We start from the raw sequence: 15,829 nt of genomic DNA, 5'->3' as shown, positions 1-15,829 counted from the left end.
GGGAAGAGCTACAAACTGGTAATGTTTGTCTAGGAAGGCAAACCTTAGATACCGGTAATGTTCTCTGTGAATCGGTATGTGAAGGTAAGCATCCTTTAAATCCACTGTGGTCATGTACTGACCTCTTTGGATCATGGGTAAGATTGTCCGAATAGTTTCCATCTTGAATGATGGAACTCTTAGGAATTTGTTTAGGATCTTTAAATCCAATATTGGTCTGAAGGTTCCCTCTTTTTTGGGAACCACAAACAGGTTTGAGTAAAACCCTAGTCCGTGTTCCGACCGCGGAACTGGATGGATCACTCCCATTAGTAAAAGGTCTTGTACACAGCGTAGAAACGCCTCTTTCTTTATCTGGTTTGTTGACAACCTTGAAAGGTGAAATCTCCCTTGTGGAGGAGAAGCTTTGAAGTCCAGAAGATATCCCTGAGATATGATCTCCAACGCCCAGGGATCCTGGACATCTCTTGCCCAAGCCTGGGCGAAGAGAGAGAGTCTGCCCCCCACTAGATCCGTTACCGGATCGGGGGCCCTCACTTCATGCTGTCTTAGGGGCAGCAGCAGGCTTTCTGGCCTGCTTGCCCTTGTTCCAGGCCTGGTTAGGTTTCCAGCCTTGTCTGTAGCGAGCAACAGCTCCTTCCTGTTTTGGAGCAGAGGAAGTTGAAGCTGCTCCTGCCTTGAAATTACGAAAGGCACGAAAATTAGACTGTCTAGCCCTGGGTTTGGCTCTGTCTTGAGGCAGGGCATGGCCTTTACCTCCCGTAATATCAGCGATAATTTCTTTCAAACCGGGCCCGAATAAAGTCTGCCCCTTGAAAGGTATGTTAAGTAGTTTCGATTTAGAAGTTACATCAGCTGACCAGGATTTTAGCCACAGCGCTCTGCGTGCCTGAATGGCGAATCCGGAATTCTTAGCCGTAAGTTTAGTTAAATGTACTACAGCATCAGAAATAAATGAATTAGCTAGCTTAAGGGTTTTAAGCTTAAGTGAAATCTCATCTAATGTCGCTGAGTCAAGGGTGTCTTCCAGAGACTCAAACCAAAATGCTGCCGCAGCCGTGACAGGCGCAATGCATGCAAGGGGTTGTAATATAAAACCTTGTTGAACAAACATTTTCTTAAGGTAACCCTCTAACTTTTTATCCATTGGATTTGAAAAAGCACAGCTATCCTCCACCGGGATAGTGGTACGCTTAGCTAAAGTAGAAACTGCTCCCTCCACCTTAGGGACCGTTTGCCATAAGTCCCGTGTGGTGGCGTCTATTGGAAACATTTTTCTGAATATAGGAGGGGGTGAGAAAGGCACACCGGGTCTGTCCCACTCCTTAGTAATAATTTCAGTAAGTCTCTTAAGTATAGGAAAAACGTCAGTACTCGTCGGTACCGCAAAATATTTATCAAACCTACACATTTTCTCTGGGATTGCAACTGTGTTACAATCATTCGGAGCCGCTAACACCTCCCCTAGCAACACACAGAGGTTTTCCAGCTTAAACTTAAAATTTTAAATGTCTGAATCCAATTTATTTGGATCAGATCCGTCACCCGCAGAATGAAGCTCTCCGTCCTCATGCTCTGCATATTGTGACGCAGTATCAGACATGGCCCTAGCATTATCAGTATACTCTGTTCTCATCCCAGAGTGATCTTGTTTACCTCTAAGTTCTGGCAATTTAGACAAAACTTCAGTCATAACATTAGCCATGTCTTGTAAAGTGATTTGTAATGGCCGCCCTGATGTGCTTGGCGTTACAATATCACGCACCTCCTGAGCGGGAGATGCAGGTACTGACACGTGAGGCAAGTTAGTCGGCATAACTTCCCTCTCGTTGTCTGGTGAATGTTGCTTAACATGTACAGATTGACTTTTATTTAAAGTAGCATCAATGCAATTAGTACATAAATTTCTATTGGGCTCCACCTCGGCTTTTGAACATATTGCACAAAGAGTTTCCTCTGTGTCAGACATGTTTAAACAAACTAGCAATTAGACTAGCAAGCTTGGAAATACTTTTCAACTAAATTTACAAGCAATATGTAAAAACGTTACTGTGCCTTTAAGAAGCACACAAAAACTGTCACAGTTGAATAACAATGAACCGGATTAGTTATATAAACCAAATTTAGCAAAGGATTGCACACATTAGCAATGGATGATTAACCCTTAATATCAGAAAAAAACGTATAACAATTGACAATATAAGCGTTTTTATCACAGTCAAGCACAGTCTCACAGGTCTGCTGTGAGTAATTACCTCCCTCAAAACTAGTTTTGAAGACCCCTGAGCTCTGTGGAGACGTCCTGGATCATGCAGGGAGAAAAAGACAGACTGTGACTGAATTTCTGATGCGTAGTAAAAGCGCCAAAATAGGCCCCTCCCACTCACACTACAACAGTGAGGGAAGCTCACTGTTTTAATTTAAAACAAACGACAGCCATGTGGAAACTAAAGCCCAAAACAATTTTCACCAAGTACCTCAGATAATTAAACGATTTAACATGCCAGTAAACGTTTAAAATCTAATATATGAAATGTCATAAAAAAGCCTGCTGCTAGTCGCTCACACTGCAAGTTAGGCTAAAAGTTATATGCATATAGTATTTTCCCAGTGAAGTGCCATTCCCCAGAAATACTTAAGTGTAAACATATATACATGTCAGCCTGATACCAGTTGCTACTACTGCATTTAAGGCTGTACTTACATTATATCGGTATTAGCAGTATTTTCAAAGTCAATTCCATTCCTTAGAAAATAATATACTGCAACATACCTCTTTGCAGGTGAACCTGCCCGCTGTCCCCTGATCTGAAGTTACCTTACTCCTCAGAATGGCCGAGAACAGCAAACGGATCTTAGTTACGTCCGCTAAGATCATATACAAAAACTCAGGTAGATTCTTCTTCCAATTCTGCCTGAGAAGGAAACAACACACTCCGGTGTCGTTTAAAATAACAAACTTTTGATTGAAGATATAAAAAACTAAGTTTAATCACCACAGTCCTCTCACACATCCTATCTATTAGTTGGGTGCAAGAGAATGACTGGGTGTGACGTAGAGGGGAGGAGCTATATAGCAGCTCTGCTTGGGTGATCCTCTTGCACTTCCTGTTGGGGAGGAGTTAATATCCCATAAGTAATGATGACCCGTGGACTGACTACACTTAACAGGAGAAATGACATGCTCTTTCTAAATAATGAAAGAAAAAAATTGTGTTCCATGACCCTTTAATTGGTGGATACTATGCCACTCCTTACTGGCTCATCAGCCGTGTCCATCTCAGAAAAGGCAATGAACTGTACATGGGTTTGCAAATAAGTATGTGTTTAGCCCAGGGGTCTCAAAGTACCGGCCCGCTGCCATTTCCGGCCCATGAACCGGTTGCAATGCGGCCCTCCACTTACTCCCCATAACGGAGAGCTGTGGGCTGATTAACGTAATTCCGGGGGCGCGAGAAGCTGCAGCTCCAGGCCCACGCCTCTATATAAGCCCCTGAGTGTACAGCATGCCAAAATTGGCAAAATAGCTGTTTGTGGGTCAGCCAGCAGAGGAGCAAGTGAGTAGGTTTGTTTTACCCAGAGCTTGTGTTTGGCAGTGACGAGGGAACTTAGGACTTCACTGTGGGAGTGTAGTGTAACTCTCAGTGAGACTGTGGGGCAAACGGAGTCTAAGCAGGTAGCAGCAGAGATGATCAAGAGCAGCAGCAGAGGAGGACAAACAATGGGGTTGAGCAAGGTATGTGCCAAGCCTTATAGTGAGTTTTATTTTGTGTCTCTAAGAGATGGGCTGTATAGCTTGCTTTGTTTAAAATACTGCCATGCCATAACTTTTGTGTGTGTGTGGGGGTCTGTGTGTGTTTTTGTGTGTGTGTGGGGGGGGGGGGGTCTGTGTGTGTGTAAGTGTGTGTGTGTAAGTTTGTGTGTGTGAGGGGGTCTGTGTATGTGGGGGTCTGTATGTGTGTGTGTGGTCTGTGTGTGTGTGTGGTCTGTGTGTGTGTGGGTGGGGTGTGGGGGGGTCTGTGTGTGTGGGGGGGTCTGTGTGTGCGTGGGGGGGGTCTGTGTGTGCGTGGGGGGGGTCTGTGTGTGCGTGGGGGGGTCTGTGTGTGCGTGGGGGGGGTCTGTGTGTGCGTGGGGGGGGTCTGTGTGTGCGTGGGGGGGGGTCTGTGTGTGCGTGGGGGGGGTCTGTGTGTGCGTGGGGGGGTCTGTGTGTGCGTGGGGGGGGGGTCTGTGTGTGCGTGGTGGGGGGGGTCTGTGTGTGCGTGAGGGGGGGTCTGTGTGTGCGTGAGGGGGGGTCTGTGTGTGCGTGGTGGGGGGGTCTGTGTGTGCGTGAGGGGGGGGGGTCTGTGTGTGCGTGTGTGTTGGGTTCTGTGTGTGTCTGTGGGGGGGGGGGGGTCTGTGTGTGTCTGTGGGGGGGGGGGTCTGTGTGTGTCTGTGGGGGGGGTCTGTGTGTGTCTGTGGGGGGGGTCTGTGTGTGTCTGTGGGGGGGAGGTCTGTGTGTGTCTGTGGGGGGGGGGGGGTCTGTGTGTGTCTGTGGGGGGGGGGGTCTGTGTGTGTCTGTGGGGGGGGGGGTCTGTGTGTGTCTGTGGGGGGGTCTGTGTGTGTCTGGGGGGGGTCTGTGTGTCTCGGGGGGGGGGGGGGGTCTGTGTGTGTCTGGGGGGGTCTGTGTGTGTCTGTGGGGGGGGGTTTGTGTGTGTCTGTGGGGGGGGGGTTTGTGTGTGTCTGTGGGGGGGGGGGTCTGTGTGTGTCTGTGTGTGGGGGGGGGTCTGTGTGTGTCTGTGTGTGGGGGGGGTCTGTGTGTGTGTGTGGGGGGGTCTGTGTGTGTCTGTGGGGGTCTGTGTGTGTCTGTGGGGGGGTCTGTGTGTTTCTGTGGGGGGGTCTGTGTGTGTCTGTGGGGGGGGGTCTGTGTGTGTCTGTGGGGGGGGGTCTGTGTGTGTCTGTGGGGGGGGGGTCTGTGTGTGTCTGTGGGGGGGGGGTCTGTGTGTGTCTGTGGGGGGGGGGTCTGTGTGTGTCTGTGGGGGGGGGGGGGTCTGTGTGTGTCTGTGGGGGGGGGGGGTCTGGGTGTGTATCTAATGATTACACATGACACAGAGCCATCACTATAGTATCTGTTTAACAGAGTATATATATATATATATATATATATATATATATATATATATATATATACTCTGTTAAACAGATACTATAGTGATGGCTTTGTGTGTGCCTTATGCCCACATATGGAAGATGACTGACAGCCACAACCTTTCTGGAGAGTGCATTGAAATGACACAAATTAAGGATATTTTGGCAAAAAGGTTAAACTATAAGACATATTTGAACATGTTCAGAAAAAGTCTACAGGTGAAACTCGAAAAATTAGAATATCGTGCAAAAGTTAATTTATTTCACTAATGCAACTTAAAAGGTGAAACTAATATATGCGATAGACTCATTACATGCAAAGCAAGATGGTTCCAGCCGTGATTTGTCATAATTGTGATAATTATGGCTTACAGCTCATGAAAACCCCAAATCCACAATCTCAGAAAATTAGATTATTACATGCAATCAATAAAACATGTATTGTACATAGAACAATATCGGACCTCTGAAAAGTATAAGCATGCATACTGTATGTACTCAGTACTTGGTTTGGGCCCCTTTTGCCGCAATTACTGCCTCAATGCGGCGTGGCATGGAAGCAATCAGCCTGTGGCACTGCTGAGGTGTTATGAAAGACCAGGATGCTTCAATAGCGGCCTTCAGCTCTTCTGCATTGTTCGGTCTCATGTCTCATCTTTCTCTTGGCAATGCCCCATAGATTCTCTATGGGGTTCAGGTCAGGCGAGTTTGCTGGCCAATCAAGCACAGTAATCCCACGGTCACTGAACCAGGTTTTGGTGATTTTGGCAGTGTGGGCAGGTGCTAAGTCCTGCTGGAAAATGAAGTCAGCATCCCCATAGAGCTCGTCTGCAGAAGGAAGCATGAAGTGCTCCAAAATCTCCTGGTAGACAGCTGCGTTGACCCTGGACTTAATGAAGCACAGTGGACCAACACCAGCAGATGACATGGCTCCCCAAATCAACACAGACTGTGGAAACTTCACACTGGACTTCAAGCATCTTGCAGTGTGTGCCTCTCCATTCTTCCTCCATACTCTGGGTCCTTGGTTTCCAAATGAGATGCAAAATTTGCTCTCATCAGAAAAAACATAATTTATGTAAGAACTTACCTGATAAATTCATTTCTTTCATATTAGCAAGAGTCCATGAGCTAGGGACGTATGGGATATACATTCCTACCAGGAGGGGCAAAGTTTCCCAAACCTCAAAATGCCTATAAATACACCCCTCACCACACCCACAAATCAGTTTAACGAATAGCCAAGAAGTGGGGTGATAAAAAAGTGCGAAAGCATATAAAATAAGGAATTGGAATAGTTGTGCTTTATACAAAAAAATCATAACCACCAAAAAGGGTGGGCCTCATGGACTCTTGCTAATATGAAAGAAATGAATTTATCAGGTAAGTTCTTACATAAATTATGTTTTCTTTCATGTAATTAGCAAGAGTCCATGAGCTAGTGACGTATGGGATAATGACTACCCAAGATGTGGATCTTTCCACGCAAGAGTCACTAGAGAGGGAGGGATAAAATAAAGACAGCCAATTCCTGCTGAAAATAATCCACACCCTCCTGAGATTCCCAAACCCCTTGTGCTGTCAGAGACCCCCACGCAGCTCCCCAACCTGTAAGACTTGCATCTGTTGAGATTATAGTCCAGGTCAGAAGAACAAAAGAAGCCCCCTGAATTAAACGATGGTGATCTGTCCACCACGTTAGAGAATGTCGGACAATCGGTTTTAAAGATATTAATTGAGATATCTTTGTGTAATCCCTGCACCATTGGTTCAGCATACAGAGCTGAAGAGGTCGCATGTGAAAACGAGCAAAGGGGATCGCGTCCGATGCAGCAGTCATAAGACCTAGAATTTCCATGCATAAGGCTACCGAAGGGAATGATTGTGACTGAAGGTTTCGACAAGCTGAAATCAATTTTAGACGTCTCTTGTCTGTCAAAGACACTGAATCTATCTGGAACCCTAAAAAGGTTACCTATGTCTGAGGAATCAATGAACTTTTTAGTGAATTGATCCTCCAACCATGATCTTGAAGAAACAACACAAGTCGATTCGTATGAGATTCTGCTAAATGTGAAGACTGAGCAAGTACCAAGATATCGTCCAAATAAGCAAATACCACAATACCCTGTTCTCTGATTACAGACAGAAGGGCACCTAGAACCTTTGTAAAAATTCTTGGAGCTGTAGCTAGGCCAAACGGCAGAGCCACAAACTGGTAATGCTTGTCCAGAAAAGAGAATCTCAGGAACTGATAGCGAGCTGGATGAATCGGAATATGCAGATATGCATCCTGTAAATCTATTGTAGACATATAATGCCCTTGCTGAACAAAAGGCAATATAGTCCTTACAGTTACCATTTTGAATGTTGGTATCCTTACATAACGATTCAATATTTTTAGATCCAGAACTGGTCTGAAGGAATTCTCCTTCTTGGGTACAATGAAGAGATTCGAATAAAACCCCAGCCCCTGTTCCAGAACTGGAACTGGCATAATTACTCCAGCCAACTCTAGATCTGAAACACATTTCAGAAATGCTTGAGCTTTCACTGGATTTACTGGGACACGGGAAAGAAAAAATCTCTTTGCAGGAGGTCTTATCTTGAAACCAATTCTGTACCCTTCTGAAACAATGTTCTGAATCCAAAGATTGTGAACAGAATTGATCCAAATTTCTTTGAAAAAACGTAATCTGCCCCCTACCAGCTGAGCTGGAATGAGGGCCGCACCTTCATGTGGACTTAGAAGCTGGCTTTGCTTTTCTAGAAGGCTTGGATTTATTCCAGACTGGAGATGGTTTCCAAACTGAAACTGCTCCTGAGGATGAAGGATCAGGCTTTTGTTCTTTGTTGAAACGAAAGGAACGAAAACGATTATTAGCCCTGTTTTTACCTTTAGATTTTTTATCCTGTGGTAAAAAAGTTCCTTTCCCACCAGTAACAGTTGAGATAATAGAATCCAACTGAGAACCAAATAATTTATTACCCTGGAAAGAAAGGGAAAGTAGAGTTGATTTAGAAGACATATCAGCATTCCAAGTTTTAAGCCATAAAGCTCTTCTAGCTAAAATAGCTAGAGACATAAACCTGACATCAACTCTGATAATATCAAAAATGGCATCACAGATAAAATTATTAGCATGTTGAAGAATAATAATAATATTATGAGAATCATGATCTGTTACTTGTTGCGCTAAAGTTTCCAACCAGAAAGTTGAAGCTGCAGCAACATCAGCCAATGATATAGCAGGTCTAAGAAGATTACCTGAACACAGATAAGCTTTTCTTAGAAAGGATTCAATTTTCCTATCTAAAGGATCCTTAAAGGAAGTACCATCTGCCGTAGGAATAGTAGTACGTTTAGCAAGGGTAGAAATAGCCCCATCAACTTTAGGGATTTTTGTCCCAAAACTCTAATCTGTCGGACGGTACAGGATATAATTGCTTAAAACGTTTAGAAGGAGTAAATGAATTACCCAAATTATTCCATTCTCTGGAAATTACTTCAGAAATAGCACCAGGAACAGGAAAAACTTCTGGAATAACCACAGGAGATCTAAAGACCTTGTCTAAACGTTTAGATTTAGTATCAAGAGGACCAGAATCCTCAATTTCTAATGCAATTAGGACTTCTTTAAGTAAAGAACGGATAAATTCCATTTTAAATAAATATGACGATTTATCAGCATCAACCTCTGAGACAGAATCCTCTGTATCAGAAGAATCATTAGAATCAGAATGATGATGTTCATTTAAAAATTCATCTGTATAAAGAGAAGTTTTAAAAGACTTTTTATGTTTACCAGAAGGAGGAATAACAGACATAGCCTTCTTAATGGATTCAGAAACAAAATCTCTTATGTTATCAGGAACACTCTGAACATTAGATGTTGATGGAACTGCAACAGGTAATGGTACTTTACTAAAGGAAATATTTTCTGCATTAACAAGTTTGTCATGACATGTAATACAAACAACAGCTGGAGGAACAACTACCAAAAGTTTACAGCAGATACACTTAGCTTTGGTAGTTCCAGCAGTATCTTCTGACTCAGTTGCAACGTGGGACATCTTGCAATATGTAATAGAAAAAACAACATATAAAGCAAAATTGATCAAATTCCTTAAATGACAGTTTCAGGAATGGGAAAAAATGCCAGTGAACAAGCTTCTAGCAACCAGAAGCAACAAATAATGAGACTTAAATAAAGTGGAGACAAATTTGACGCCCACAATATTTGGCGCCTAAATGCTATTAGCGGCAAAAATGACGCCACATCCGGAACGCCGACATTTTTGGCGCGAAAAACGTAAAAAATGACGCAACCTCCGGCGACACGTATGACGCCGGAAATAGAAAAAAAAAATTGCGCCAAGAATGACGCAATAAAATGAAGCATTTTCAGCCCCCGCGAGCCTAACAGCCCACAGGGAAAAGTCAAATTTTAAGGTAAGATAAAAATGATATATTCAAATGCATTATCCCAAATATGAAACTGACTGTCTGAAATAAGGAAATGTTGAACATCCTGAGTCAAGGCAAATAAATGTTTGAATACATATTTAGAACTTTATAAAAAAGTGCCCAACCATAGCTTTAGAGTGTCACAGAAAATAAGACTTACTTACCCCAGGACACTCATCTACATGTTGTAGAAAGCCAAACCAGTACTGAAACGAGAATCAGCAGAGGTAATGGTATATATAAGAGTATATCGTCGATCTGAAAAGGGAGGTAAGAGATGAATCTCTACGACCGATAACAGAGAACCCATGAAATAGACCCCGTAGAAGGAGATCATTGAATTCAAACAGGCAATACTCTCCTCACATCCCTCTGACATTCACTGCACGCTGAGAGGAAAACCGGGCTCCAACCTGCTGCGGAGCGCATATCAACGTAGAATCTAGCACAAACTTACTTCACCACCTCCATAGGAGGCCAAGTTTGTAAAACTGATTTGTGGGTGTGGTGAGGGGTGTATTTATAGGCATTTTGAGGTTTGGGAAACTTTGCCCCTCCTGGTAGGAATGTATATCCCATACGTCACTAGCTCATGGACTCTTGCTAATTACATGAAAGAAAGTGGACTTTGGACCACTGAGCAACAGACCAGGTCTGTTTTTCTTTAGCCCAGGTAAGACGCTTCTGACGTTGTTTGTTGTTCAGGAGTGGCTTGACAAGAGGAATATGACATTTGAAGCCCATGTAAAGGATCTGTCTGTGTGTGGTGGCTCTTGATGCACTGACTCCAGCCTCAGTCCACTCCTTGTGAAAGTACCCAACACTTTTGAATGGCCTTTTCCTGACAATCCTCTCCAGGCTGCGGTCATCCCTGCTGCTTGTGCACCTTTTTTCTTCCACACTTTTCCCTTCCACATAACTTTCTATTAATGTGCTTTGACACAGCACTTTGGGAACATCCAACTTCTTTTGCAATTACATTTTGAGGCTTTCCCTCCTTATGGAGGGTGTCAATGACTGTTTTCTGCACAACTATCAGGTCAGCAGTCTTTCCCATGATAGTGATTCCTACTGAACCAGACAGAGAGACCATTTAAAGGATCAGGAACCCTTTGCATGTGTTATGGCTTAATTAGCTGATTAGAGTGGGACACTTTGAGCCTAGAATATTGCACCTTTTCACAATATTCAAATTTTCTGAGATGGTGGATTTGGGGTTTTCATGAGCTGTAAGCCATAATCATCACAATTATGACAAATCACGGCTTGAACTATCTTGCTTTGCATGTAATGAGTCTCTCATATATATTAGTTTCACCTTTTAAGTTGCATTAGTGAAATAAATGAACTTTTGCACGATATTCTAATTTTTCGAGTTTCACCTGTATAGAAGGGAAATATGCATTCATATTAACGTTATTGTCCACATCTTTGCTCCAATCTCATAGTAGCACTCACTAGGAAAGATGCTCACATTAAGGAGGGACTATGGCAGAAAAGCCAGAACTTTAGAATTCTATTTCTTCCTGCAGGAAAGGTCCCATATACAAACAGGGAAAAGCTTTGTATCCTAACATATTTAATTGTGAGCACCACAATGAGACTGGAGTCAAAATATTAAAATTACAAAAAGTTGATATAAGTGTTATCTTGGCTTCCTCATGTAGCACCCACTAAAAAAACACACACAAAAAACACCTTATAAGCAGATCTTGGGCCCATTTAACAGCAGACATTGTAAGATAAGCTAGAACCTGCATTTTTAAGTTAAAGTGATAATCCTTAGCACTGGTTGCAAAACTAATAAGGCATTTGAGTAACAGTATGAAAAGCTGACTTTTAAATAACTTGTTCTAGCTTAAAAAAACTCATCCATATTCTGCACGATAGAGAGAACTATGGTAGTGTTGGAAGTGCTAAAGAATACTCACACCTGGAAAACAACTTTCTTGATTAAAGCAATATACATTTCAGATGCAGAGGATGCTGTCAGAAGTGATGCACACGTGAACACACACTGGAACCTAAAGCTCTGGGAACCCTCTTATTCTTCCTGTCTGCAGGTAAGGAAAAAATCTATTCCCTGGATGGAATTGGTACCTTTATTGCAGGAGGATATGGAATACTGAAGCTCTTTGTCTTCTGTCACAGTCCCTCTTGAAGGTACCATCTCCCCTAGTGACTGCTACAAGATAATCATTTTCACACTATAATGCCCTTTAATATTCCTTTAATCTACCTGCTAGCATATGTATAAGTGTGTACGTGAATCAGTTTGTCATTCTTTGTGAGGCAAAACAGTAAGGGCCAGATGATCTAGAGCTCTCTCTGATGACATTAAAGAAGTCTTGTCAGTACTGTGAGGTCTCTCAAAGAATTGTAAGAGAGCAAATTTAGCTGGCGAACAATTTCTCTCGTTATGCAGGGTTCTGGATATGTAGGAGAAACACCTTACCAAAAACTATATCCATTTATAAAAAAAGCAGACAAAGGGATAGTAAACATTGTTGTGTTGCTATATAACACCACATCAGCCAAGTCTAAACGTTTTTAAAACAAACACCTTTACTACAATTGTCAGTAGCAAAACTCCACCCCCTCCCATTTGCCTTATTTAGATCTAGTCTTTAGCCCACAGAAAACAAGGCTAGTCACTGTCAAAGTTAATATAAAATGGCTACTTGATCATGAAAACTAGGGACAGATATGCAGCAGTTAGCATTGATAAATCAGCAAGGGGCTAAATTACATAAATACATAAACAGGGGGCAAAATAAATAAAGCAAATATACTGCAAAGTTGTTTCCTTTATGACAACCATCAACTCAAGATAAGAAAATAACAGTGTAATAAAAATGAATATTGTGTTTGTTCGAAACATGACCAACCAAGGCCTAAACAAATTTGTGTTTCCTAAAATATTACTTCACATTCCTAATTTTCGTTGCTAATTAGTCTGCTTTGGCTGGCTCATTCTCAAATTCTAGAGCTAGCATACTATCGTGCTGTAATTGTAAATAAATCTATTGTGACTGTTTGCACTTATTAGTATAAATGTAATAAATAACCTGCAGAATTTGTCCCTGAGCCATCTGAAACCACATCAACCCTGACAACAGGTGGTTGTTGCTGCTGATAGTACATCTGAATAGGAAGTGGTAAGGTTCTTCTTTTTACGCCAACCACATGGATATGAGCTTGTCCATTGTTATTAGGATCTTCTACTCTCTTTATATTGTGATTTGGAAATACACTCCTAAACAAAGAAGAAGAAAAAACAGTTTGTTTGACCCAGCAAGCCTATTTGCAACATTCTACTTTAGAATTTTTGTGCATACAGATAGTAAATTGACTTAAAGGGCCATGATACCCAAATGTTGAAACACTTGAAAGTGATGCAGCATAGCTGTAAAAAGCGGACTAGAAAAATCACCTGAAGATCTCTATGTAAAAAAGAAAGATATTTTACCCCAAAATATCCTAAGTGTTCACACACCATTGTTAAGGGCTTTAAGCAGCAAATCAGTATGTCTGTCACGGGACAGGCAAGGGAGTGAGCCTCATGAACACTCATGTTATTTCCCTATTCAGTTTAAGGAAGTTTACTATGAAATCTCATGAGAGTTAAGTTATATCTCATGAGATCACAGTACAGTAAAAGAGTTCATGACCTCAGCACTGTTGATGCTGATTGGCTGCAGTTCATTTCTTCATTTTTTTAATTTTTTTTTTTACCTGTAGTTGGAAAGCAGCTGAAGTATACTTTTTACACAGAACTTAATCTGCTGAGCTCAGGAAATTTTGAGGTAAATGTCTTCCTTTTTTACATAGAGATGCTCAGGTGATATTTTCCTGTCAGCTTTTTACAATTATACTGCAACAGTTTCAAGTGATATAGCATATGAATATTATGTCCCTTTAATAATGTGGTTAAAAATAAAAAAAAACACACACACACATATATATATATATATATATATATATATATATATATATATATATATATAAATTTAGATACATAATATAATATTATGGATATTCTACCTAAGACACTTGTAAAATCCAGATGATGTTAAGATTCCACCACGAGCTAATTTGCTACAGGTTGAGAGGTATTCAGAGTACATTTCTGCTCTTGAAACTGAACAATCAGCAGTCACTTCAAAATGTGCATTTAACCTATAGAAAATGAAGGTGGAGAGAATTATTAATCAACTGCGTAAAAAAAAAGTATGCTCACCTCATAATTTCTTTTCTTTCTTGGCAGTGAGAATCCACAAAATCCGTTCATAACCTATGGGAAGTACTTTACCTGGCCACCAAGAGAAGGCAAAGACTGGCCACCGGGAGGCAGCAAAGACACCCCAAACAAAGCATTAAATATCCCTCCCACTTCCCCTACCCTCTCAGTAGTTCAAGCCGAGGATAAGCAAAAGAAGAGATATAAATAGGGGTACAGAGGTGCCATAAGACTGCCGACACTACATTATTACACTACAGAGTGGGTTTGTGGACTCTCACGGCCAAGAAAGAAAATAATTAATCAGGTAAGCATAAATTATGTTTTCTTTCTAATAACAGTGAGAGTCCACAAAATCTATTCATAACCTATGGGAAACCAATACCCAAGCTGTGGAGTCCACAAAAAATTAGGGAGGGAAAGCAAGGGAAGGCAGTCCTAAGCACCACCGCTTGAAGAACATCTCTCCCAAAGGGTGCCTCTGCTGTGGCAAACACATAAAATCTGTAAAAGTATGTTAAAGGGACACTGAACCCAATTTTTTTCTTGCATGATTCAGATAGCAAGACATTTTAAGCAACTTTCTAATTTACTCCTATTCATTTTTCTTCGTTCTATTGCTATCTTTATTTTAAAAGCAGGAATGTAAATCCTAGCAGCCAGCCCATTATGGGTTCAGCACCATGGATAGCGCTTGCTTATTGGAGGATTACATTTACCCACCAATAAGCAAGCATAACCCAGGTTTCTAAACCAAAAATGGTCCGGCATCTATGCATCACATTTCTGCTTTTTAAATAAAAATAGCAAGAGATCGAAGAAAAATTGATAATAGGAGTAAATTAGAAAGTTGCTTAAAATTGCATGCTGCTCTATCTGAATCATGAAAGAAAAAACTAAATTTATGCTTACCTGATAAATTTATTTCTCTTGCGGTGTATCCAGTCCACGGATCATCCATTACTTGTGGGATATTCTCCTTCCCAACAGGAAGCTGCAAGAGGATCACCCACAGCAGAGCTGTCTATATAGCTCCTCCTCTAACTGCCACTACCAGTCATTCGACCGAAGACAAGCAAGAGAAAGGAGAAACCATAGGGTGCAGTGGTGACTGTAGTTTAAAAATAAAACACACCTGCCTAAAAATGACAGGGCGGGCCGTGGACTGGATACACCACAAGAGAAATAAATTTATCAGGTAAGCATAAATTTTGTTTTCTCTTGTAAGGTGTATCCAGTCCACGGATTCATCCATTACTTGTGGGATACCAATACCAAAGCTATAGGACACGGATGAAGGGAGGGACAAGGCAGGCGCTTAAACGGAAGGCACCACTGCCTGTAAGACCTTTCTCCCAAAAATAGCCTCCGAAGAAGCAAAAGTATCAAATTTGTAGAATTTAGAAAAAGTATGAAGCGAAGACCAAGTCGCCGCCTTACAAATCTGTTCAACAGAAGCCTCATTTTTAAAGGCAAATGTGGAAGACACCGCTCTAGTGGAATGAGCTGTAATTCTTACAGGAGGCTGCTGGCCAGCAGTCTCACAAGCTAAGCGGATTATACTTCTTAACCAAAAAGAAAGAGAAGTTGCTGAAGCCTTTTGGCCTTTCCTCTGTCCAGAGTAGACAACAAACAATGCAGATGTTTGACGAAAATCTTTAGTAGCTTGTAAATAAAACTTTAAAGCACGAACCACGTCAAGATTGTGTAATAGACGTTCCTTCTTTGAAGAAGGATTAGGACACAGTGACGGAACAACAATCTCTTGATTTTCTTATTGGATACCACCTTAGGAAGAAACCCAGGTTTGGTACGCAAAACTACCTTATCTGCATGGAAGATAAGATAAGGGGAATCACACTGCAAGGCAGATAACTCTGAAACTCTTCGAGCCGAAGAGATAGCTACCAAGAACAGAACTTTCCAAGATAAAAGCTTGATATCTATGGAATGCAGAGGTTCAAACGGAACCCCTTGAAGAACTTTAAGAACTAAAT

At 41.8% G+C, this 15,829-nt stretch overlaps 1 protein-coding gene across 1 annotated transcript in view; it reads right to left on the bottom strand.

Moving 5' to 3' along the window:
* Window positions 1-15,829, bottom strand: part of ARID2 (AT-rich interaction domain 2) — a 574,897-nt gene that overhangs the window by 116,811 nt on the left and 442,257 nt on the right. The window contains exons 13-14 of the mRNA XM_053716737.1: window positions 13,637-13,771; window positions 12,661-12,848 (exon numbers count right to left, since the gene is read on the bottom strand). Coding sequence (XP_053572712.1) covers window positions 12,661-12,848; window positions 13,637-13,771 — 323 coding nt within the window. The remainder of the gene's footprint in view (window positions 1-12,660; window positions 12,849-13,636; window positions 13,772-15,829) is intronic.

The sequence above is a fragment of the Bombina bombina genome, chromosome 6 (genome assembly GCF_027579735.1).
Source record: "Bombina bombina isolate aBomBom1 chromosome 6, aBomBom1.pri, whole genome shotgun sequence".
Lineage (NCBI taxonomy): Eukaryota > Metazoa > Chordata > Amphibia > Anura > Bombinatoridae > Bombina > Bombina bombina.
Note: the sequence above shows the minus strand (reverse complement) of the source record. Positions and strands in the feature narration are given on the sequence as shown.